At 38.6% G+C, this 24,185-nt stretch overlaps 1 protein-coding gene across 4 annotated transcripts in view; it reads left to right on the forward strand.

Moving 5' to 3' along the window:
- Positions 1 to 24,185, forward strand: part of TPK1 (thiamin pyrophosphokinase 1) — a 492,286-nt gene that overhangs the window by 385,249 nt on the left and 82,852 nt on the right. For all 4 annotated transcript variants that reach the window (XM_084620669.1, XM_084620671.1, XM_084620668.1 and 1 more), the window contains one exon: positions 8,571 to 8,682. In XM_084620669.1, the coding sequence (XP_084476795.1) occupies positions 8,571 to 8,682 (112 nt within the window). The remainder of the gene's footprint in view (positions 1 to 8,570; positions 8,683 to 24,185) is intronic.

The raw sequence follows: 24,185 nt of genomic DNA on the forward strand, positions 1-24,185 counted from the left end.
GTTGACAATTAAATTATGAGGCACCTGTGAATGCTGAAGATGCTCTTGTGTGCAAGAACTGAACTTCCCAAGCTCCCTCTGATAGTAACTATTTCATACGCCCGTCTAGCATGCTGCTCACTTCAGACTGTGTCGTAATTTCAGTTTGTGTGTATATTTGTAATGTCTTCACCACTGGCAGTTTAACTGTCGGAAGCATATTTTCCCCCTGACGCATGCATCATTTTTTTCCCCCTCTTACCATTGCTGACCACTTACCCAATCATATGGGCTTGACATAGAGGATAAAATTACTGTTTCAAAGGTAGAAAGGTACTTTGCCCTCTATTCCCTATGTTTGGAAGGGACTCACCTAATGTGCTTGGTGAAAAGTGTCAGCATTAATGTTACATGATTCTGTAATCTCAGGAGAGTCAATTACTACTCCTCTAATCCTGTCCTATTTATCTATTCATCACACATGGATTACATAATACATGTGAGTTTACTACAACAACACAATTAAATGGTCAGATGAACTAATTGGCTACACTGTACTTGAAAAATAGTAAATTTATTGCACTTCAAAACACTGTCCAACCTTTGGACCCAGTCCTGCAAATTCTTCCTATCAGCTGTAAATGGTTCTATTGCATTGAAATTAATGGGATTGCATGTGCCAGTCACTTGAATTATCTGCAGGATAGGGCTTTTCACTTCTAGTGCTACCCTAGAAGAGGCACACCTAATAAAGAAACTATTCCACGGTGAATTAAATCCCAGGTACTAGAGAGTGAATTATAATGATTATTAGACCCCAATCAATGAACACATCTGCTTCAAACAATTTATGACAAGTCTATGGGATGGAATCCCTCTAGGGCGAATGCCAGTAAAATGAGATTTACTATCCCCCAAGGTTAAACATTTAAGTGGTCACCGCTGTACATATAAAATATAAATTTTCTCCAAAGAGCAAATAATTGATGCTCCTGAGATTACAGCACCATGTAATATTGGTGATGACACTTTTCATCAAGCACTTTAGATGAGTGCCTTCCCAACATAGTGTAGGCCGTGCATTACTGCCTTACCTGACTTATCTCTCTGATACAAATCTATCACTCCTAAATACTTGTCAATCTTCTACACGTATAATCCTGTCCTACTTATCTATTCATCACACATTGGTTGCATATAATATGTGAGTTAACTACAACACAAATAATGGTAGCCAGTTAGTTCATTTTATCATTTAAAACTTACAAGTAAAGTCTTGTTTGCATTATAACTGTGGTGGTGGTCACTGTATTTGTTCTGCATGTGCTCTTAAGAGTCTCCCATTCTGAGAGAAACATAAAGGGAAACAGTAGCAACAGGAGCTGCATCCATTGTAGGGTAACACAGAACTATCAATCAATTAAATTTAAAATAGATGCTACAGCAAATGTAAGTGATCTTCACTTTTTTGATTTAATAAGATCCCATCTAGAGTGGGTCAGAATTTTTCAAAAAAAATTTTCCCCCAACAAAAAAAAGTTTTCACAAAAATTTCCCACTTTTGACCAGCTCTAATCCCATTGTGTAATTAATGTTGATACAATTGGTACTCTGCATCATAGACACCTTTGACAAATCACACAACTGCTTGCTTTGTGACACCTCTTTATATCAATACTACAATATTACATTTTTAAAGGATAGTCATTTAAGAAAGCTTTACCATATTCAGAAAGATTCTGGCAACAAATTTGGCCTCACATTTCAAGGTTGAAAAAAAAAAAAGTTTTTATAAAATCTCACACCAATAGAAATGGATCCAGAATTTGTTTAAAATATTCCTATCAAAACATTTGGTTTTAAACAAATAAACATATTCTTATTTGGTTTAATTGTTGTTCCCTTCGTCTTTTCCATTTACACTGTAATTTTGGAGATTTAATTTGTTCCCATGGATTCAAATACTATCTGCTTGTCATTTAGGTAATCTTTTTGTACTCAGCATTATTGTGTCTAAGTGCAAACATGTATGGAAAGAAAACAGTAAGACAGATTGTATTCTCTGCCCATGCTGGAAATGGCCCACCTTGATTATCATACACAATGTAAGGAGAGTGGTCACTTTGGATAAGCTATTACCAGCAGGAGAGTGAGTCGGGGGGGGGTGTGTGTGAGAAAACCTGGATTTTTGTTGGAAATGGCCCAGCTTGATTATCATACACGTTGTAAGGAGAGTGATCACTTTAGATAAGCTATTACCAGCAGCAGAGTGGGGTGGGAGGAGGTATTTTTTCATGCTTTGTGTGTATATAATAAGATCTTCTAAACTTTCCACAGTATGCATCCGATGAAGTGAGCTGTAGCTCACGAAAGCTTATGCTCAAATAAATTGGTTAGTCTCTAAGGTGCCACAAGTACTCCTTTTCTTTTTGCGAATACAGACTAACACGGTTGTTACTCTGAAACAGTGACAGCTGTGCTCAGACTTTCTTGTGCTGCCATCTATAGGGTAGTCACTGAAGGAAAGCTAATATAATGAGTTAAGTCTTAAATTTTGTTCAGAATATTGTAAGAATCATAGTCTAGTGGCAGGGTATTCCACAGCAGTTGGCAAGGTCCCAGGAACTCCTGATTCCCTGCACTTTAATGTCACAGTAGGCACAGATGAAGGACAAGCTGCCATGGAAAGTGGTGATTCCTGAGACAAATTTATTAATTTGGATTGGACAGGGTGACAGGGCAGTGGGCAGAGCACCAGGGTGATGTATTCTGGTCACCCTCTTTTACTCAGAACACTTGCTACCCTGTGGCTGCACCATTTGGAACTTCTTCTGGAGATTCTCTTCTAACATATAAGGTACACAGTGCTGTAGTACTCAAGCCTGAGAGTACATTACTGGGGCCAGGGCATCATGCAATAGCAAGGGGGGCAATGTTTTGGCCAGCCAGAGGTTGATAAGTCATTTGTGACTACTAATGCCATATGGGTGTCCAGGAGCAGTAAAGAGTCTAGAAGAAGGCTGGAAGACTAGAAGAACCCTGACACAATACAAAGCTTTGACTGGAGGACAGATTCCTTCATTTGAGGATGATGATATGGTTTCAGCCAGTTCTTCAGAATGATTTCCTTCTCTTGTCACCATTGTGTCCATCTTACCCCGATTTAGTTTCAGCCATCCACTCTTCATCAAAGAGCTACCACACCCAAACACTGGGCAAGATGGATGATGGCTTTGCATGTGTTTAAAATAGAGAATCATAGAACTGTAGGACTGGAAGGGACCTCGAGAGGTCATCTAGTCCAGTCTCCTGCACTCATGGCAGGACTAAGTATTGATATTGTATAGAACAGCGTGTCAACTGCATATTGCTGGCACTGACGTCTGTGGCTTCTTGCAGTTAACCCTGAGGCTTAACTTGTTGCGTGTTGAATATTGGGTAATATTGAACCTTGTGGGCTCCACAGTAGAGTCCTGGTGAAGCAGAAGAATAGCCGCCCATCTCATTCCTCTCTATGCTGATGACTCCCACATCTTGCTCTCTATGACCTTTCATCATCTGTCCTGTCACACATTTCCATATGTCCACAGCGTGTCTTCCTGGATATCCCTTCACCTCCTGAAGCTCCATATTGTTCCAAACCAAATGCATCTTTCCACATAAACTCTCTCATCTCCTTCCCTTTACTGCTGAAAAAAGACACCCCAAGCTTAAAACTTCATTGTCATGTCTGGCTCCTCTCTTCCTCTCGCTATATATAGGTTATCACCAAATTCTGAGGCATTTTTCTCCCCAATACCTTAAAATCTGTCTTTCCCTCTGAATCCCCACTAATGAAACACTAGTCTGTTCATTAATTGTTTCCTCTACTTCAGAACCCTCCCTGACCATCCGCATCTTCCTTTTTTTTCTTTCCAATCTACCCCAAATGTTGTTGCTAAGGTCTATCTTCCTTCCTGCTCAGACCACGACTTCTGTCCTTAGGTCTCTTCATTGATTTCCTTTTCCTTCCATGTTAAAGTTCACACTCCTTATCCTTCAACACTTTCCATAACATCCACTTCCTATTTCTCTGCTGATACCCCCCCTTCTCATTCTTATGCTTCCCAGCATCCTCTCTGTTAACTGTTTTAAACTTTTGTCTCCTCCTCCTTGTGACCTTGTGCCTTTTTTCCATATTCCACTTTATATTTAGAACAATCTTTCAACTGCCATGTGCCAACTCCTATCCCTTTCCTCCTTTAGATCTGTCTCAAATTGGTCTGTCAGCCTTTGTTGAGCTCTGCACCTATCATGTCTGCACACCTTTTTGTGTTTGAACCACCTTAATTATATATTATATTGTTTGCAAGTTATATTGGATTTGTTTTAGTTACTCTGTAAGTGCCTTGGGACAGGGTCCTTGCCTTTGTGTTTTTGTGAAGCGACACTTAGGCACTATAAATAGAAGCCCAACTGCTTGCAACTTGATACTCTTTACTTGTTACCCACATTTAACTTTCATATTTTTGAGCAAAGGTTATACATTCCTGTTATCTTTGATGTGTAGTTAAGTATAGGTGCTCCCAATTTTCAGCTGATTATTTCATTCGTTCCATTTGATTTAGGAGACTTAACAGAGGGAAAATTGTTTCACAGATTTTTCTTTATTTTTTGTGTTTGGCCCCTATTCTGTTCGTGCTTTCTTATTAAAATGGCACCTAAAATGAGTAACACATCAGAAACAAGAGTAAAAGTTAAGCCTGTTCGGATGAAACACACTAAAAAAACCAGCCTTCTGACATTTTCGTCATAGTGCTAAACTTAGAAGTTGATCTCATTTCCCAGCACCAGACACAAAGTGGGAAAAAATAAATTGAATCAATCCTCAGAACTGATCAATGTTTTTTTTTCAAAACTACTTTATAAGATAAAAATCAATACAGCTATATTATTTGCCATTATTATCATCACCAGTAACATTAGAAAATGATGATATTTGATTTGTAAGTTAAAATGCTAAAGCAGTTCAGCTGTCTACTTCAGAGGTAAAAACTTAAAAGGAAGTAATTTTAATCCATCTTTGGGTTTCTTTTTACTCTTAAACTTTGTAACTTTGGTTTCTAGAGAGGTTTCTACAAACACAGTATCAGTTTCATTTTTTAGCACCAGTGTAGTATTTGTTTATTTAAAGTTTAAAAATAAGAACAAATTTTTGATTTTGTGAACTCTCCCTTACGTGGGTAGCCTTTTGTTGCGTCTATGGAAGATTTCTAGATGGGAACTTGAAAGTATCATTCTGCACCTAATTTTCCCCATGGGTGGCTTACAGTACTTTGACTGTCTAGCCCTTTTTGTACAAATGTGGTGTTGTTTTTAATCTTTTTGCCAAACAAATGAACTCATTTGTTAACTTTTTAAGATACGTGTTTCCCAAAAGAAAATAAACTCCCTAAGAAAGTAGGATTTTTTTTTAAATAAGTCAATTTATTCCTTGTATAGTATTGCTAAGGCACTTTGTTTCTGGCTTTACTTGTTTAAAATTTCCTAGCAATGTGTCAGTGTTTACTACAAACATTTAACAACAGATGAAAATCAATGCCAACATTAACTTCACAGTTTTCTGGGAAAATATTAGGTTTAGTGTTGGGGGACAGGACATCCAGCTTACCAGGTTGCCATTTGTCTTTATGGAGCCAGAGCTAGATCTGGACTCTGAACCATCTCTCAGGTGCCAGAGGGATCCCCCAGAGCTGCCTCGCCCCTCCAGAAGGAGAGAGGTATATCTGGAGAATCCAGCACTTCCAGAATTTCAGTAAAAATTGGTAAAAACTGAAAACAAAGGGCATATAAATATTGCTAACTCTGAGCATTCAAAAATCATGAATCAGACCCCTAAAATCATGAGTGGCTTAAATCATGAGATTTTAATTTAAGAGAATACATTTGTATGTAACTTGTAAATGCTTTTTATTTGCCATTTGGGTTTTAAGTGTTTAGTGCTTGTCTTCAAACTTTTCTGCACAAGCGTGAAGGCTAGAAACTTTTCTTTCTTAAATGAAAGATGAGATTCTTCTGTACTCACTTGGCTGTGTAAGCTTGGGCTTTAAGAAAAATATGAAATATTACAACTCTTGTGGTTAAACCCTGAGAATTGGCAACACTTTGATAATTACCTGAGGTATTTCTGTTTTAAAGATCTCATGTTCTTTATGACAGGTTTCAGAGTAACAGCCGTGTTAGTCTGTATTCGCAAAAAGAAAAGGAGTACTTGTGGCACCTTAGAGACTAACCAATTTATTAGAGCATAAGCTTTCGTGAGCTACAGCTCACTTCCCATGATATGCATCTGAGGAAGTGAGCTGTAGCTCACGAAAGCTTATGCTCTAATAAATTGGTTAGTCTCTAAGGTGCCACAAGTACTCCTTTTCTTTTTGCATGTTCTTTATATCAGTAACATACTTTTAGAGACATCTGTTCCACAAGCAGGTGCTTAACTTCAAGCATGTGAGTAGCTCCATTGTTGAATCAGGGCCACAAAGTCTAAAAGAATGATCTCAAGGTTACCAATCCAAAGAAACTGAGTTTGAGAAGCCAGGAATTAATCAAGGTCCCTCTTTGGCGAGGCATCTTTACTTCACTGCTTTTCATATTCTTTTACCGATAGATGTCAGGATAGAGATACACTTCAGTGTAGCTTGCACCTCTTGCAGAGTAACTCAGGGCTTGTGTACACTTCAAGCACTGCAGCAGCGAAGCTATGCCACTGCAGTGCTCAGTGAAGACTATCTGTGCCAATAGGAGAGCTTCTCCCTTCGTTTTAGGTATTCCACCTGCCCGAGAGGCGGTACCTATGTCAATGGGAGAAACCCTCCCATCAACATAGCAGTGTCTACACCAGCAGTTAGGTTGGTGTAACTGCATTGCTTAGGGACGTTATACCAGCATAAGTTTGTAGTGTAGACCAGGGCCCAGAGCAATTTCCCAGGAAGGGAATGCTCACAGGGTATGAGAAACATCACAGTAGAGAAATAGCTAAGCATGTTGCATGGCTAAAAGGGCATTAGGCATGAATTTGTAAATACCTGCATTTGTGGAGCACCCACAATACCCATGGAAACTTGTGGCTCAGCACCTTATGAAGTTGTGTGATTTGAGAAGATAGACCATGTTGAACTGTTCTCCATCTTGCTCTGCAAACTATCAAACAGGTTAAAGCTATAAATTCTGATAGTTTTTAATTGACAACTTTAAAGTTCATTTGCTAACTGAGAGCATGGTTCATATTGAGGATTTTTATAAGATATTTGGCATAAGCAGAAGAACTTGTCAACCACCTCAGATAATTCATCTTGGCAGTAAGGTATTTCTCCTTCATTTTCGTCTAACTTGTCACTTCACAGTGCGGGAGGCTGCTGGGGGAGAGGAAACATGAAATACAAGGCTGACGCTTACAATATTTTCTTTCAGCAAAAAGTTATTTACTTGCCACTTAAGATATTGCTTGAGTTACACATCTAGCTTTCTCTTGTTTTAAGGATCTTAGTCTTTGTAATACACTCAGTAAGTGATACAAAACCAAGAAACCCAAAATGTATTTTTTTAAATACCCATTTTGGTAGAGAAATTAATAAACCATAAAAAAAATTAAATTTTTCACTGCTGTGAGAGAGAATTATGTCTGTGACTCCGATTATCACTTACAGGAGTTAAGTGCTCCCATGCATCCAAGAGAATAAAAGCCAAAGTCATGTACTTCTGAAGCATCTTATCTCTTTTGTTATGTAGAATAAATTATGTAGGAAGAATCTGATATTTTTCCCACAGATATTAGCACAATTTCCTTCTTTGATGTTTCCTCCTAGCCCTGTTGCAGGAAACCATTTCCTACATATCTGAGAACAGATAATTATTGTCCCTGTACTGTGAAATGCTGTGTTTCCTTTCCCTCTGAACTTTGCACTGTTCACTCTTCTTTAGTTCATTATTTTGAATGGTGTTTAAAAACCTAACTATGGGAATGTCATTTTCTTAAATTACATAGGTTTTAGATTTATTTCTCTAGAACCCTTTTAAACTTTGTAGAACCCCATTGTTTTATTACTGGTTTAGAACTTTTTCCAGGAGGGAAAGTACATGAAACATACAATTGTGGCCAAAATTTTGGCTTTGTGATGAACCCCCAAACTAGGTAAGTTTTGCCTAGTTTTGTTTCTAAAGAGTTACACAGCTCACATGGAAAGTCAACAGTTTAAAAAAATTAATGACTAGATCAGGATTCGTCCAAAATGGAGGAAAAAACAACCTAACTTCGGATGTGAATGCTAGTGCAGAGGAATATTGCACAGTATTGGATTCAGATTATAGATGGGACCAAACCAAAAGCGCAGATTCAAAATCCCATACTTTCAGATCTGGATCTTTGACTGGTCCCTCTCTGTATGATAGGCAACACTAAAATCCCAGATCCAAATACTTCTCAACTTTGGGAGAATTAAGATCAGTCCTGTCTAATTCAGATGTATTCTATTGTATTTTTAAAATGTGTTGTATAAATGGCTTCCTGGTCCTTGGTTGCTACTGTCTAAAGAAGACTTCTTTCTATATTGCAGGGAAAGCACAAACTGCATGTAAACACAGGACTTGAAAGTAACTGGTGTGGCCTCATTCCAGTTGGGAACCCTTGTGACAACGTGACTACGACGGGCCTAAAATGGAACCTCAGTAAGTAAGATGTCTCATTGCTGACACGCTTTCAAATTAGGGGTAGGTTCATTGGCATTATTTCAGATTTACACCTGTGTAGCACACATTTAAATCTTGTCCTATATGTTTTTGGGGGTGCAGGAGGAGGAAGGAATAGTAAACTTTAGTGGAGCAAGTTTTTACAGCAATAAAAAAAGTCAGAAAAGGAAATGCATGAATGATATTAAAACCTAAGACATCACAGGCTGTAATATGTTTTGCTTTTGGGAATCATAATACTGTTTAAATAGAACATTTGTTGTGGTCATGATGCATTACCATCCTAATACATTACTCTTCAGGGAGGTAAGGCTGCAAGTGCCTAAACTCCTGCCTATAAGCCATAAAGTTATGAGAGAGAAATAATAATGCGATACAGATTATTAAAGCCACCTCACTTTCTGGGAACTGGTTGACATATACTGTCCATTTGTCAACTCTGGATGAATATATCTTTTCTTTATTATTATTTAAAATGGGTAAAGTGCTTTTGCTCTAAACAGGAGTATTTGTTAGAAGATGAAAAGATGACAAAAATTCTTTTGACAGAAAAATAGAAAGGGGACATTTTTCCTTTGAGTTGTGTAGGGTATTTTCACCCAAGAAGATGAAGTCAACTTTTGTGTGTGTGTGTGTCTGTGTCTGTGTGTGTGGAGATGCATTAAAATTGAAAAAGAAAGAACCAAAGAAGTGGTTCACAAGCACTGAAATGTTCCGTAAAGTCCATCTTCTACTAACCCAGAGACCATTTTTTATTTCAGAAGGTGGAGAAATCCAGTAGAGGAGAGGCTGTTCTAGATTTGATTTTGACAAATAGGGAGGAACTAGATTAGAATTTGAAAGTGGAGGTCAGCTTAGGAGAAAGTGATCATGAAATGATAGAGGAACGGTAGGAGGGAAAACAGGAATGGTAGGAGGGAAAACAGCAGAATAAAGAGAATGGATTTCAAGAAGGCAGACTTTAGCAAACTTAGGGAGTTGGTAGGTAATATCCCATGGGAAGCAAGTCTAAAGGGGAAAACAGTTCAAGAGAGTTGGCAGTTTTTCAAAAAGATATTAAGGGCACAAGAGCATACAATGCCACAAAGATAGGAAGAATGACTAGAGACCACTGGGGCTCAACCAGGAGATTGTCAATGATCTGAAACTCAGAGTCCTACAAAAAGTGGAAAATAGGCCAAATTACAAAGGATGAATGTAAACAAACAACAATAAAAAGGGTAACAAGAAAACATTCTACAAATACATTAGAAGCAAAAGGAAAACCAAGGACAAGGTAGGCCTGTTACTTGTTGCGGGGCGGGGGGGGGGAGAATAATAGAAAATGTGGAAATGGCAGAAGTCCTAAATGACTTTTTTATTTCAGTTTTCACCAAAAAGGTTAGTAGTGATTGGACATCTGACATAGTGAATGTCAGTGAAAATGAGGTAGGATCAGAGGCTAAAATAGGGAAAGAACAAGTAAAAAATTACTTAGATAAGTTAGATGTCTCCAAGTCACCAGGGCCTGATGAAGTCCATCCTAGAATACTCAAGGAGCTGACTGAGGAGCTATCTGAGCCATTAGTGATTATCTTCAAAAAGTCATGGAAGATGGGAGAGATTTCGGAGGACTGGAAGAGGGCAAATACAGTGCCCATCTATAAAAAGGGAAATAAGGACAACCTGGGGAATTACAGCCCAGCCAGCTTAACTTCAGTACCTGGAAAGATAATGGAGCAAATAATTAAGCAAATCAATTTGAAAACACCTAGAAGATAATCAGGTGATAAGTAACAGTTATCATAGATTTGTCAAGGACAAATTCTGTCAAACCAGCCTAATGGCTTTCTTTGACAGGATAACAAGCCTGGGGGGTGAGGGAGAGAGTGGTAGAGGTGGTATATCTTGACTTTAGTAAGGCTTTTGATACTGTCTCGCATGACCTTCTCATAATCAAATGAGGGAAATATAATCTAGATTGAGCTATGATAAGGTGGGTGTATAACAAGCTGGAAAACCGTTCCCAGAGAGTAATTATCAGCGGTTCACAATCAAGCTGGAAGGACATATCAAGTGGGGTCCTCCAGGGATCAGTTCTGGGTCCAGTTCTGTTTTATATCTTCATCAATGATTTAGATAATGGCATAGCACACTGAAAGGGATAAGGCGAGAAAGGCTAAAAGTCAGGTAGAGTTGGACCTTGCAAAGGGAATTAAAACCAAGAGTAAAAGGTTCTATAGCCATTTAAATAAGAAGAAAACAAAGAAAGAAGACGTGGGACCACGAAACACTGAGGGTGGAGTGAAGGTTAAGGATAATCTAGGCATGGCACAATATCGAAACAAATACTTTGCCTCAGTCTTTAATAAGACTAATGAGGATCTGAGGGATAATGGTAGCATGACAAATGGGAATGAGGATATGGAGGTATATATTACCATATCTGAGGTAGAAGCAAAAGTCCCAGATAATCTTCATCCAAGAATATTAAAGGAATTGGCACATGAAATTGCAAGCCCATTAGCAAGAATTTTTAATGAATCTGTAAATTCAGGGGTTGTACCGTATGACTGGAGAATTGCTAACATAGTTCCTATTTTTAAGAAAGGGGAAAAATGTGATCCGGGTAACTACAGGCCTGTTAGTTTGACATCTGTAGCATGCAAGGTCTTGGAAAAAATTTTGAAGGAGAAAGTAATTTAGGACATTGAGATCAATGGTAAATGGGACAAAATACAGCATGGTTTTACAAAAGGTAGATCGTGCCAAACCAACCTGATCTCCTTCTTTGAAAAAGTAACAGATTTTTTAGACAAAGGAAAAGCAGTGGATCTAATTTACCCAAATTCCAGTAAGTCATTTGATACCATGCCACCTGGGGAATTATTAGTTAAACTGGAAAAGATGGGGATGAATATGAAAATTGAAAGGTGGATAAGGAATTGGTTAAAAAGGAGACTACAGTGGGTCATACTGAAAGGTGAACTATCAGACTGGAGGGAGGTTACCAGTGGAGTTCCTCAGGGATCAGTTTTGGGACCAATCTTTTTATTACTGACCTCGACACAAAAAATGGGAATGTGCTAATAAAGTTTGTGGATGAGACAAAGCTGGGAGGTATTGCCAATACAGAGAAGGACCGGGATATCATACAGGACGATCTGGATGACCTTGTAAACTGGAGTAATAGTAATAGGATGAAATTTAATAGCAAAAAGTGCAAGGTCATGCATTTAGGGATTAATAAGAATTTTAGTTACAAGCTGGGGACGCATCAATTAGAAGTAACGGAGGAGGAGAAGGACCTTGGAGTATTGGTTGACCACAAGATGACTATGGGCCGCCAATGTGATATGGCTGTGAAAAAAATACGGTCTTGGGATGCATCAGGCGAGGTATTTCCAGTAGAGATAAGGAGGTTTTAGTACCATTATACAGGGCACTGGTGAGACCTCATCTGGAATACTGTGTACAGTTCTGGTCTCCCATGTTTAAGGAGGATGAATTCAAACTGGAACAGGTACAGAGAAGGACTACTAGGATGATCCGAGGAATGGAAAGCCTGTCTTATGAATGGAGACTCAAGGAGCTTGGCTTGTTTAGCCCAACCAAAAGAAGGTTGATGGGAGATATGATTGCTCTCTATAAATATATCAGAGGGATAAATACCAGGGAGTGAGAGGAATTATTTAAGCTCAGTACCAATGTGGACACAAGAACAAACGGATATAAATTGGCCATCAGGAAGTTTAGACTTGAAATTAGACAAAGGTTTCTAACCATCAGAGGAGTGAAGTTCTGGAACAGCCTTCCAAGAGAAGCAGTGGGGGCAAAAGACCTATCTGGCTTCAAGATTAAACTCGATAAATTTATGGAGGAGGTGGTATGATGGGATAACATGATTTTGGCAATTAATTGATCTTTAACTATTCATGGTAAATAGGCCCAATGGCCTGTGATGGGGTGGGATCTGAGTTACTGCAGAAAATTCTTTCCTGGGTATCTGGCTGGTGACTCTTGCCCACATGCTCAGGGTTCAGCTGATCACCATATTTGGGGTTGGGAAGGAATTTTCCTCCAGGGCAGATTGGAAGAGGCCCTGGGGGTTTTTCGCCTTCCTCTGTAGCATGGGGCACGGGTCACTTGCTGGAGGATTCTCTGCACCTTGAAGTCTTTAAACCATGATTTGAGGACTTCAATAGCTCAGATGTAGGTGAGAGGTTTATTGCAGGAGTGGGTGGGTGAGATTCTGTGGCCTGTGCAGGAGGTCAGACTAGATGATCATAATGATCCCTTCTGACCTTAACATCTGAGTCTATGAGATATAACAGTGTTCAAGTACATAAAAGATTGTTATAAGGAGGAGGGAGAAAAATTATTCTCCTTCACCTCTGAGGATAGAACAGGAAGCAATGGGTTAAATTGCAGCAAGGGCAGTTTAGGTTGGACATTAGGAAAAACTTCCTAGCTGTCAGGGTGGTTAAGCACTGGAATAAATTTTCCAAGGAGGTTGTGGAATCTCCCTCATTGGAGATTTTTAAGAGCAGGTTAGACAAACACCTGTCAGGTATGGTCTAGATAATACTTAGTCCTGCCATGAATGCAGGGGACTGGATGGCCTCTCGAGGTCCCTTCCAGTCCCATGATTCTAACCTGGCACCTAATCCTGCAGTCTGATCTACAGAGGTAGACCCTTGTGCCCACCCACACAGATGGCCCCCACAGGAGTACCTTCTGTATCTTAATGATGAATCGGAGGTCCAGCCACTCTGCTAGGGCCTACTGTGCCATTGCTGCCTGCCTCACATCTAGCTGTCTACTTTTACTATGGGTTTAATCTTTGGCAAAACATAGTTTTACATGGTCTCTTACACTTCAGGATCTGGAAAGCCTTAAATTCCACTGCGGATTTGAGTGTGCACAGTTGAAATCCCTAGTTAGCAACAGCTCGCTAGTAGTTGGGTTCTGAATTTGGCATTCAATTAAGAATGGAAGGAAGTTTCCAGATACAGGAGATCTAGGTGAAGAGTGGTCTGGCTGGCACAGTTATGATCTAACTCAGTTCAGCTGGTCTGTAAGGGTTGGCTGTACCCATATAAAAGAAGCACTCATGTCTTCTAATTTGAAAGACTATTGAAGATATGTGTACTCCATGATAGGGAAAGGATGAGACTCTTCTAAATCCTCCTCACTCATCTGCTTTAGGCTGTAAAATGAATTTTGTGTCTGCTGTATAAAAAATGAGTAACATAATGTCTCAATAAATTTCCCAGACTTACAGAGAGTAGGAGAAGGAAGCTTAAACCACCATTAAGTTAATGAAGCAGAGTCTAAGGAGTTCACATAATTTTGTAAAATAGCCAACTGAAGTTACACACTGCACTGTATCAAAATGTGATGAACTTTGTGAGGAAACTTTTTGTTTGTTTCAAATGCTAGTTATTTTTCAAATGCATCAGAATTTCCCACGTTTAATGACATAACCTTTGTCACCTTAACAAGGTCCCTGTCTAGGAAAAAAGAGGATTGTCAGGGTAATTTTGGGGAGAGTCTGCCTGCTACCCCATATAATATATCCCATGGAATTTTCTGTTACTTCTAAAGCTGTGGTCTCTTTCATGAAAGAAAATCTGCAAAGAACAATGAAAGTGTGACAAAGCTCTGTCCTTGTCTCCATGGGTCCCGTGTTTCCTGGTGGATTTTGCTAGCCTCAGAGGCTCACTGTGACCCACCACATAGCCCTTCTCTCTCTAGGGACAAGGGTCACAGCTTACTGACCATTTTCATCATAAGCCAGCAAGGGAGGTGAGGAGAAGCAACCCTCACTCACACAGTCTCTGTTGTCTCCCAGTCTCAGTGATTAATTGGGGAAGGGATGGGGGAACCCAGGCCCACCCTCTACTCCAGGCTCCAGCTCAGGGACCCTAATAGAAGCAGCTATGGTAGCTGACTTTTTGGAAATAGGAAGTGTACCCTGGGCCACTTCTCCACAGCAGCCCCCTCTCAATATCTCCTTCAGCGTTACCTCAGGGCCTCCTTCCTTGCACCTGATATGGATTTATACTGCTTAGTTCCTCCAACAGCATAGCTTCTGATACACACCTCACTGACTAACTGCGAGGCTTTTAACTAGTTCCAGCCAGCCCTTGGTTGGCTTCAGGTGTCCCAATCAACCTAACTATCTCCACTGCTTTCTAGAAGGATCGTAATTGGCCCCAGGTGACTTGATTAACCTGGAGCAACTGCCATTTAGTTACCATGGTACCAGGGATTTGTTTAGCCTGGGACTAACATACCTGTTCCTCACTACTTTACTATAGCCATCTGGCCTTGCCCCGTCACAATAGCAATTTGGTAAAAGCTCCATAGCTCATAGTAACTCAGCATTTGTAGATCCTAATTGTAATTCAAGTCTGGACAATGTTGCGATAGGTCTTTCCCCTGAGATCATTGCTAGGAGATAGTCAGTTCTAAACTTGTCTTACCACCCCCAGCTTTCTATGGAATCAGATAGTCAGAGAATCTAGTGGGAATGTCGAACCCGAAAGAGTTCTTTTTCATGGGAAGAGCCTGCCATGTCTGTCAATGAGACTATTACCATAGTGACATTTGAACAGGGAAAGGAAAGGGTAGATTGAAGGTTTATTGCCCTTGATCAAAGAGAAAAGAGAATGTCCAGAATGTGCTAGTTTGACCTGCTTGAACTAAATATACCCTCACCAGATAAAAAGAAATATTGTTTGGCAATGGGCAAGAGTTATTCTAAGCATTTGCTAGAGTAACTACATATATAACAGTAGGGCATATTCCATGTTGGGCATTCTTGAATCACAAGAAAATGCAGAAGTATGGAGAATCCCCTAGCATAGGGCCATGCATGACTCATGACTGCAGACGTCCTGAAGTGAATGAGATACAGAACTTTCTATGACATAAGCACCACAAAAGGCTAATGTGGATCATTATTGTTAAAGAGAGCACTGTGTGCTTTCATTATTACACTATATAACCTCAAAATGTGGTGGTTTGAAAACGTAAGTCTGGAGTTTTAAAAGGCGACTAAGAGAGTTGGGAGTCCAAGTTCCATGGATTTGGGGCACCAAACTCGTGTCGGCTAGGATTTGAAAAAGGAGCCTAAACTCACAAAGTGGAGATGGAGTAGCTGTCTGCTTTTTTGTGTATGTAAATACTGAGCCACTTTTGCTTGTTTTTTTCATTGGGGCAGGACGGTGCAGAATAATTTTCAAAAGTATAAATAGTATAAGCAGCAGCATCTGACCAGAGAATTTGCTAAATGGACATCCAGGTAATTGGTGCATAATTGTCTTCTAGTAGGTGCTCTCACCTCTTCTCCATCTTATCACGTACCTTTTGTTTACAGTCTAGTTTTTGTTAATAGATGTTTTACTTCAGGGAAAAGTGGGAACAGGCAATTTGGAATATGTTAGGCTGGGACTGTGTACTAAAAATGTATACTAAAATGATACTAAAAATCTGTCACACACGTAATTGGGTTGATCCATTTAGACGTGTTCTGCATGGAGAAGTCTGAGTTTAAATCTTATTTTATTGGCCAAAGAGTTGTTTATTTTTTTATGGAGACATGGGTTACACATCACTCCATGGTTGGTTTGAGGGGAGTGGATTTGGAGGATTGTAATGGTGTCAGACACAATTCATAGATGGCATTGGACTGAGAATCCAGTTGTCCTCAATGCTTATGATACCAACAATACTGTGATTAGCTGCTGAATTCTGGGAGGTACAGCATTCTGGGTAATGCTCATGTTGCATATCAGTTGCACCAACTGACTTGGTTGGTCTCATTATTAACGTTTTAATCACAGAATCTGAATAGTTCTATTATTTATACCTCAATCTCTTCATCATTAAAGTATAGAACCCAAGACATGCTGGGATTCTCTAGGTATTCCAAAAGCAACTTGAGACTCTAAAGCCTGAAACTGATCCTGTGCCCAAGTAAGTGGCTGAACCTAACCATTAATAACTCAAATTCTGAATATGATTATTATTCAGATGATGGTAAAACAAAAAGCAGTGAAACAAAGTAAAAACAAATACCCCAAATCCAGAATGCATGTTAATTTCCATGGCAACAAGCTTTCTTTCTCATGACAAGCCCTAGATTAAAATTGCTGGGAAAATGCCTTAGCTCTGGTACTAGCTATCACTAATGATCCTCCTGACTTCTGTTCTGCCTATGATTTTACGCTTAAATTGAAAATGGCGGCTTACCCACAAAGGATAATATAAAGAAGCAAAGGGAAGGGCACACATCGCTATGAAGTATGACTTAAGTGTCGTCATTTTTGCTGATGGCTTGGGTATGGCAGACCTTTTCCTGTTCGTTTGTGCATGGAAGTCTGAGACACACCCCTCCCTGGTAAATCTTAATGAACAGAATGCTTATAAATATTAGAAATTCAATATTTTTCATGCTAAACGTGACAAAAAGTAAAAGGCTTTTCCTCATTTTGTCATCAGTTAATAGAAAAAGACCTGAAAGGCTTGTTTGAAAAACTTGATTTCTGGACCTTCACATTCTTTTAAGTGTCTCAACTATAAATTAATCTGGAATCTGTGCTGTAATAGCTGGACAAATCAACTGATGATTTAGGTGTTGATAGGGCCTTGGATCATTATTAGGGCATGCAGGCATTATTGCAATACAAATAGCATTTTTCCAGCATTTTTAATTTCTTTTGTTATTTCTTCTCTAACTTTCTAGCACTACAATATATTTAAGTGTTTGTTCACTTATCAACCTTACTTATGAGTTTAACACAGTTTTCTTTCTGGGAACATATAAATTCCAATGTGATGAAAATGTATAAAAAGCTCTCAAATGCTAGTCAAATGTGATCTACGTTCAATTCACAAATACTGTGAGACTTCGTAGGTTCTGGATAGGAATAGAAAGGGCTTAAATACCTATGCCAGAGACTGTGCTGAGGGATGCTACCAAACCTCTCACATCTATGATGTAATAAATAAAACTGAAATCCATACCCTCTCCTTCCAATGGTCAATCAAATACAGCTTACATCTTGATTTCACATGGAATATTACAGAGCATGTGTGTGTGTATGTACACACGTGCATATTTTTGTATCAATGCTTCCTTACAAACTGTCATTTACTAATATTGGATACAAATGGGAGATTCATTTGTTTTAGTTTCCACCTTATGAGCAAAGAAATTTGGAGAAGTTGGAAAATTGCTTAGGGGAACAACTCCTAGCTGTATTTACTATTGTAAAGCACACATTCTGGATCACACTAATAACATATTCCTTACCTGGTCTCAAAGGGATATAAATCTTTTCTCCATTAAAATCTGATTTACAACAGAGAATTTAGAGAATACTAGCTCTGATTTGACTTATCTGGCTGCTTGCTGATAACAGCTTCATAGCATTTAGAAAGAAAAGAAATTCTCAAGTGCTAGTGTTATCCGGTATATATCCTCTGAGATCCCTTCATGGAGGTTAACTGAGAATGAAGAAAGAAGCTGCAGTGCTGCAATTGATAAGTGAACCTGGCTGGAGGATAGTGGCATACTAAGAATTTTCTTTAATAAGGAGTGATCTCATTAGCAAATAGTAAGTTATGACTCAATGCATATTTCCTTTCATGTGCTGTAGCTTATGATACCTGTATTATTAACCTCTGCAAGTGAATGAGCACAGTGTGTATACGTTTTTTCCATGTAATTTTTGTGCAAACTGGCTTTTGTAGGGTGGGAATTATGCCTCTGTTAACTACTTCTATGCAACAGAGTGTCCCTACTGTTTGACTACAAGGAGGCAATAATAATAATAATAATAGAAAGCTCTTACTTCTGTTGTAGTCAATAGTTTTGCTAATATCAACCAAAACTTTTTTAAATGTTGCCATTGATAGTAAAAATCAAACTTTTGCTGTATTACTTATTATTTTTATGTTCCTTGTTTGTTTCTAAACTGCTTAATTGTTGTGCTCATGAAATTGAAGAATCCCCCCCCCCAAAAAAAAAAAAAGAAAAAGGGATGCTGCCATTACTGTTAGGGCTGCAAATTTATTTTAAAGGCACTGCACTGTTTTAAATGTTTAGGGCTAAGTGTTGCAGAGGAAACATGGAACTTGGAACTCCAAAGAGAAGAAGAAACTGATTTTCAGGCTTGTTGTTTTAAGTGTATTTTAGATGGCATTTGAGCGCCTGATTTGGAATCTTAAACCAATTGAGTTTCTTTTATTTTATGGGTTTATTGTTCAGGAAAAGTTCTGAATTAACAGCAGTGGAGACTGTGAAGAGCTGTTTGTCCACCAAATTGGATATAGTATGGTCCACAGCAATCCAAGCTTCCCCCATGCTGCCATGCCAATGGGCCTTCTTTCAATTAGGGAGGGCAAATAATCAACACACTCCTTTAATCCTTGGTGCCTCTTCTCAGAGTGTTAAATGATTGGTCCTGGTTCTGATGATAGCTTTTATGATACTGAGACTTGTACACTAGGAATTGGATAGAGACAACTAAATTAAACTCATCTCTACAGGCTGCCAAACAGCTGTCAGAGGGCAGCAACTTCCAATGTGGGCTGGATTTTAACCAGTGACCAGCGGTTAAAGGCTTCACAACCAGCAGTTTGAAGCATCCAATCCCCTTCTGTTCCATTAGTAAATAAATATCTTTCTAGTTCGGTAACTGGGAAGCATTTTCAGAGCTCCTGTGGGCAGTACCTTGCTTCCTTCCAGTTTCCTTATTTTTAAAATTCTGTTTAGCACTGGGCATCAGAATCAGTGCTGTTTCTGCAGTTACTTTGGGCAGCGTTAGCCTGTTCCCAGCAAATTAGCTGTTCAGCTGTAAGCATTTTGTTGTCTGCCTTCAAGGAGGCTGATGAGTTATTATAAGACAAGGCCTGCTGAAATATACTTTCAGTAAGGCTGATGTCCTGGTGGGGGCAGGCTGATGTCAAAGCTGAGCAACAATTAACAAAGCAATGACAGGGGCACTGCCTAATGAATAAAATATTTTAAAACTAGGAAGTGTTCCTCGCTAAAGCAGTGCTCAGCTCAGTGTATGGTAGCTGCAAGTTTTAAAACCTAAAAGTAAGGTTTACAATTGTGACTGAGCTGCAAAATTTGGATCCCAAGTGTGTGATGGAGGCATTGGATCTGGGTTTTTGGTCCTTCCTGGTAAAAGCAGAGTCTATGCGTAAACCTCAAGTCTGGACCTCCTCCCCAAATCCAGACATCCACTGAAATCTGGGGGAAGGTTCCAGCTCTTTTCCAACAGAGAAATTTCCCCCCTTATATGTTTTGGGTAGCTGTAAGTAAAACCAGACTGAATTAGCCTGGCAGATGTTTGAATCCTGCTGTGTTCCACTGTTAAGTACAGTGGTGCATTCCTTCAGACATTTGGTGTAGGAGAGATTTCAGGAGAATGAAATCTCTTTCTTCCCCTTGCATCTCCTCTATGTCCTTTCAATCCCTGTCTTTTTCTAGAGAGAAGTGTGATCTAGGAGTCTGAGCTTAAGACATGGAGCAAAGACCAGTTTAGCTCCAGTCCCAGCACTGGTACTTTGACTCATTTATATAGATCAATGACTTAATTTAACATACTAAAATCACTTAAAAATCAACAGAAATAGGCCAAGTAGGAAGTGTAAAAAATTTAGCAGGCTTTTTGTTGTGTGGCAGGGGAAGGGATGTTGGAAGAGAAAAAGGGTCAGATTCTGCTTTCATTACACCATTTTAAATCCAGAGTGAACTCCACTGACTTCAACAGTTACTCTGAATTTATAACAGTATAATGGAAGTGGAATTTTTCAGAGAGAGACTCTTGAGTTTATACTAACGTCATTCTCATCAGTCAACCTGACCACATGAATATTAGGAAATCAACGTATTTAGACAACTGTGGAGGCAGAGCTGAAATATAATCATGTTCTTGAATGGAAGTCAATGAAAAATTGGCCAGTGTGCAAATGCTCATTTGTCATATCCCTTGCAAATATACTTTAATTGTTTGCATATTTAAATGCCCAGAGTCAACCATAACAAATGTGAGATGTCATGTTGCTGAGAGATTTCCAAAAACAAAAAAGATCTGAGGCATGTGGTGAGTTATTGCTGGTTCCTAGTGTTCTCTGCAGAATCACAAAAGGGCAAGGACTGAAAGAAGGACAAATCAATCATGTCTGATTCAAGTTCCTGTAACTTAAAAGTGGGCTGTGCTAGCTCATGAGCTAAGGTAAAGAAATATATACAGTAGTTTATCCTATTGTATTTGTTTTTAAACTGCCTGTGCATAGAGATAGATATTAGACCGTACACTTAAAAATTGATTTGTTTCCAATTAGCATATTTGCAAATGTATGTTTTAATTCTGTATACTGCAGAAATCAGTGTAATTCATTGTTCTCTTCACCCCAGTGCTGCTGAGAAACATTACCTTCTCTCTGACCTTGTCCTCACCTAAGTTGCCATAATAAAGGTGCCAAGTGGTGCTGGTTATGTTGGTTTATTCTTCTTTTGCCCTTTCCTTTTTTCACTCCCAACCTTCACTTTCCATTTTGTGTCTTGGTGTAGCTATTCCCCATGTTCTGTCATTTGTTAGAATTTCCAGCCACCAGTGTAGTGGGATAAATATGTGTTTTGTCAAGCAGTAAAAGAAACTCCAGAGTTCTGGAACTTCAGTGTGGGATTAAACAGTTCGCCTCAAAAGGATTCCTAATAGAGCTGAGCAAATAATTGATTTTTCAGTGTGGTGGCTGAAACCGAAGGAGGGGAATTTCAAACCAAAACTGATCTTTTTCCCCTTGCTAAAATGAAATACCAAAAAACTTTCCTTCAGGTCAAATGAAATGACAATTCAAAATGAACCGTTCCGACTTTTTCAAAATACAAAAAAAAAATCTAATTTTTTTATTTGGCCCAAAACTATTCGCTAAATTGAACACAAATTTGTGACTAATTTTGGGTGCCCCCAGATTACATTTTTCAGTAAAATTTTACCTAGATCTAGTGCCTATGGATCTCTGGTCTCTTCTGGTTTATGCCATCAGCCCATAATTGTTTCTATAGAAGATTAAAGGCTTTTTCCCTCATCACCATGCGATGGTACAGTGGTGTTGGTGGTGATGTTCTGTTAAACACCATGCATGCTTTTGGCTTTGTACTAGGCACAGAAAAAGATATGGTCCGTGCTCATACGTGATTCAGTGTGACACTTAATTGTAGCCTGTAAAAATCTTGACTAAAATGGGTATGATTTGGAATTATCTGTTTTCTGCCTAGATTCTGGCTATAGAGCATTGTGGCAAATCCATTTTTTTCCCAAACAATGGGCTTGTCTAATGTGCTGCTCTCTAATTGCCCAGGTAGGCTTCGTTAGTACGCTTTAAAAGGTAGCTATTTCATGTTAACATAGTCCTGTTAGTGGCTGGTCCAGTTTGTGGCTGGTCCAAACAGAGGATGACAGTCTTCTCCTGTTGTCAGTTATTCCTTTAGTACTGTGCTGTGGATCTGAAGGTTCCAACCCTGCTGCTGACACGTGTAGAGGTCATTATGACTCCACATGATGGAATTCGGCTGGGGACATACACATAAAAGCTTCATTCACTACATAACTCAGATTCATCCCCAGAGCAGATCCATCCTATGCACTGAGTGAATCAGGAGTCCTGTGAAAAAAATAGTATGAGATCATCTAATTAAAGACTGTGTTATAATGCATACACACAAAGGAGCAATATTAAAGTTGCAGAGACAACTTTGGAGTTCTTGTTTTTGCAACCTTAATGCTCTTTTAAGGTGTTTTCCATTTAGTGGGGGGGAGGGTCTACACATACACATAATGTGTGAGTGTGTGTGTGTGTGTATATATCTGTATATAATGACCAAACTTAATATTTTGTTTGGAAAGAGATTTAATTTACTTATTATAAGGAAATACTGATAAAAACAGTAAAAATTTTCAAACCAGTCAAAACATCCTCGTCTATAACAATTGTAGACTGATGACATAAATGACATACAGCAAATAGATAGCAAATGCATATTCCTCTCTATATCCTGCACATACAATATAGAAAATATATATATATACACACGGTATATAATAAATTGCTGGTACAAGCCAGAACATAGCAGTTATAATCTAATGATCAATTAAAAATGTCTTATAATTGCACCACCAGGTCCCCCCAATGTGACACATTACTTTATTATAATTTACACCCTGGTCTCCAGCACCACTGAAGCTCTTCTGATTGGCTTGTTTAATGGCTGTGTTTGTAAGACAGTTTTCTAATCAGCTATCTGAGTACTTATCAAAAATAAGGCTCTTAATTTTGAAGCAAATCAGTTGGAGGTGCTACATCAGTGACGGTGGTATGGGTTTTGGGGTTTTTTTAAAGAAAAATGTCAATCATGTTCATTTTATAAAATGATGTATTATAGAAAAATGTTATAAACTCATTAATTGTAGAAAACTGCTTTTTTCTCAGAAATCTGTATTGTGCACTTATTAGCACTGTGGTATTGTCAAATCAAAAACTTATGTGTTCTGGAATGGCAATCATAATTTACATGAGCTCTTCCTAATTTTGCTTTGGATTGTCAGAGCGAAGTATGAAACCATGACTAGGGTTGTGTGAACAAGTGCTTGTCAAACACTTTGTTCATAGCTTGTTCGTATCCCAACTCTCTAGTTTGTTGACCTATAGCTCAACTTAAGATCCTATCAATACAGCTGCCGTTCAGGTGCATCAAGTAAACTCTCTTATGACAATTTGGTTGACAATGTACTCTGGTACATATGGAGATGTTTCTAATCAATTATATTTTGTCTCAAATAGTCAAAAGTATAGGGTATAGTATCAATCTGCAAATTTGTAAGTAAGAGAACATAACACTTCTGAGTTAAAGAATTACCCAAAATAAATTTGAAATTGCTTTTTCCAACACCCATATGTTGTGCCTTCAGGCCAAACTGATTATTTTCATATTTGCTAATAAAATTGTTCACTGAGGTTGAAACTTTTTATGCCACTAATACAAATACCGTACATAGTAAAAACTACTCCTAGTAGAGGGAATGGAAAAGAAGTTTTTTAACATAATGTTATATGCTGGAGTCTATGAAATATTAATCTGCAGACAAACTAGCCAAAACAAAAATGCATTTTTGTAATGGTAGTTAAAATGAAATATCAAGTTTTCATAATAGAACCATATAAAATACCAAAAATCTGGAGCAAGTCTTTTAAATAGAGCTTTCTTCCTTCTTAAGAATTGATTTAAACAACTGCTGGAAAAAGCTACCTACAGTGCACAGGAAGAAGTTTTTTGGTTCTGCCAAAGTTAAGAAGTGTGCTACATATTCTTTGGTGCCACCTACTCATACCTTATCTGTTAACTGTTTTCATATAAAATAGTAATAATACCTAGGTCTTATGTGGCACTTTTCATCTGTAGATCTCAAAGCACTTTACAA

Source organism: Lepidochelys olivacea, assembly GCF_965140295.1.
Source record: "Lepidochelys olivacea isolate rLepOli2 genome assembly, chromosome: 2".
NCBI classification, from domain to species: Eukaryota; Metazoa; Chordata; order Testudines; family Cheloniidae; genus Lepidochelys; species Lepidochelys olivacea.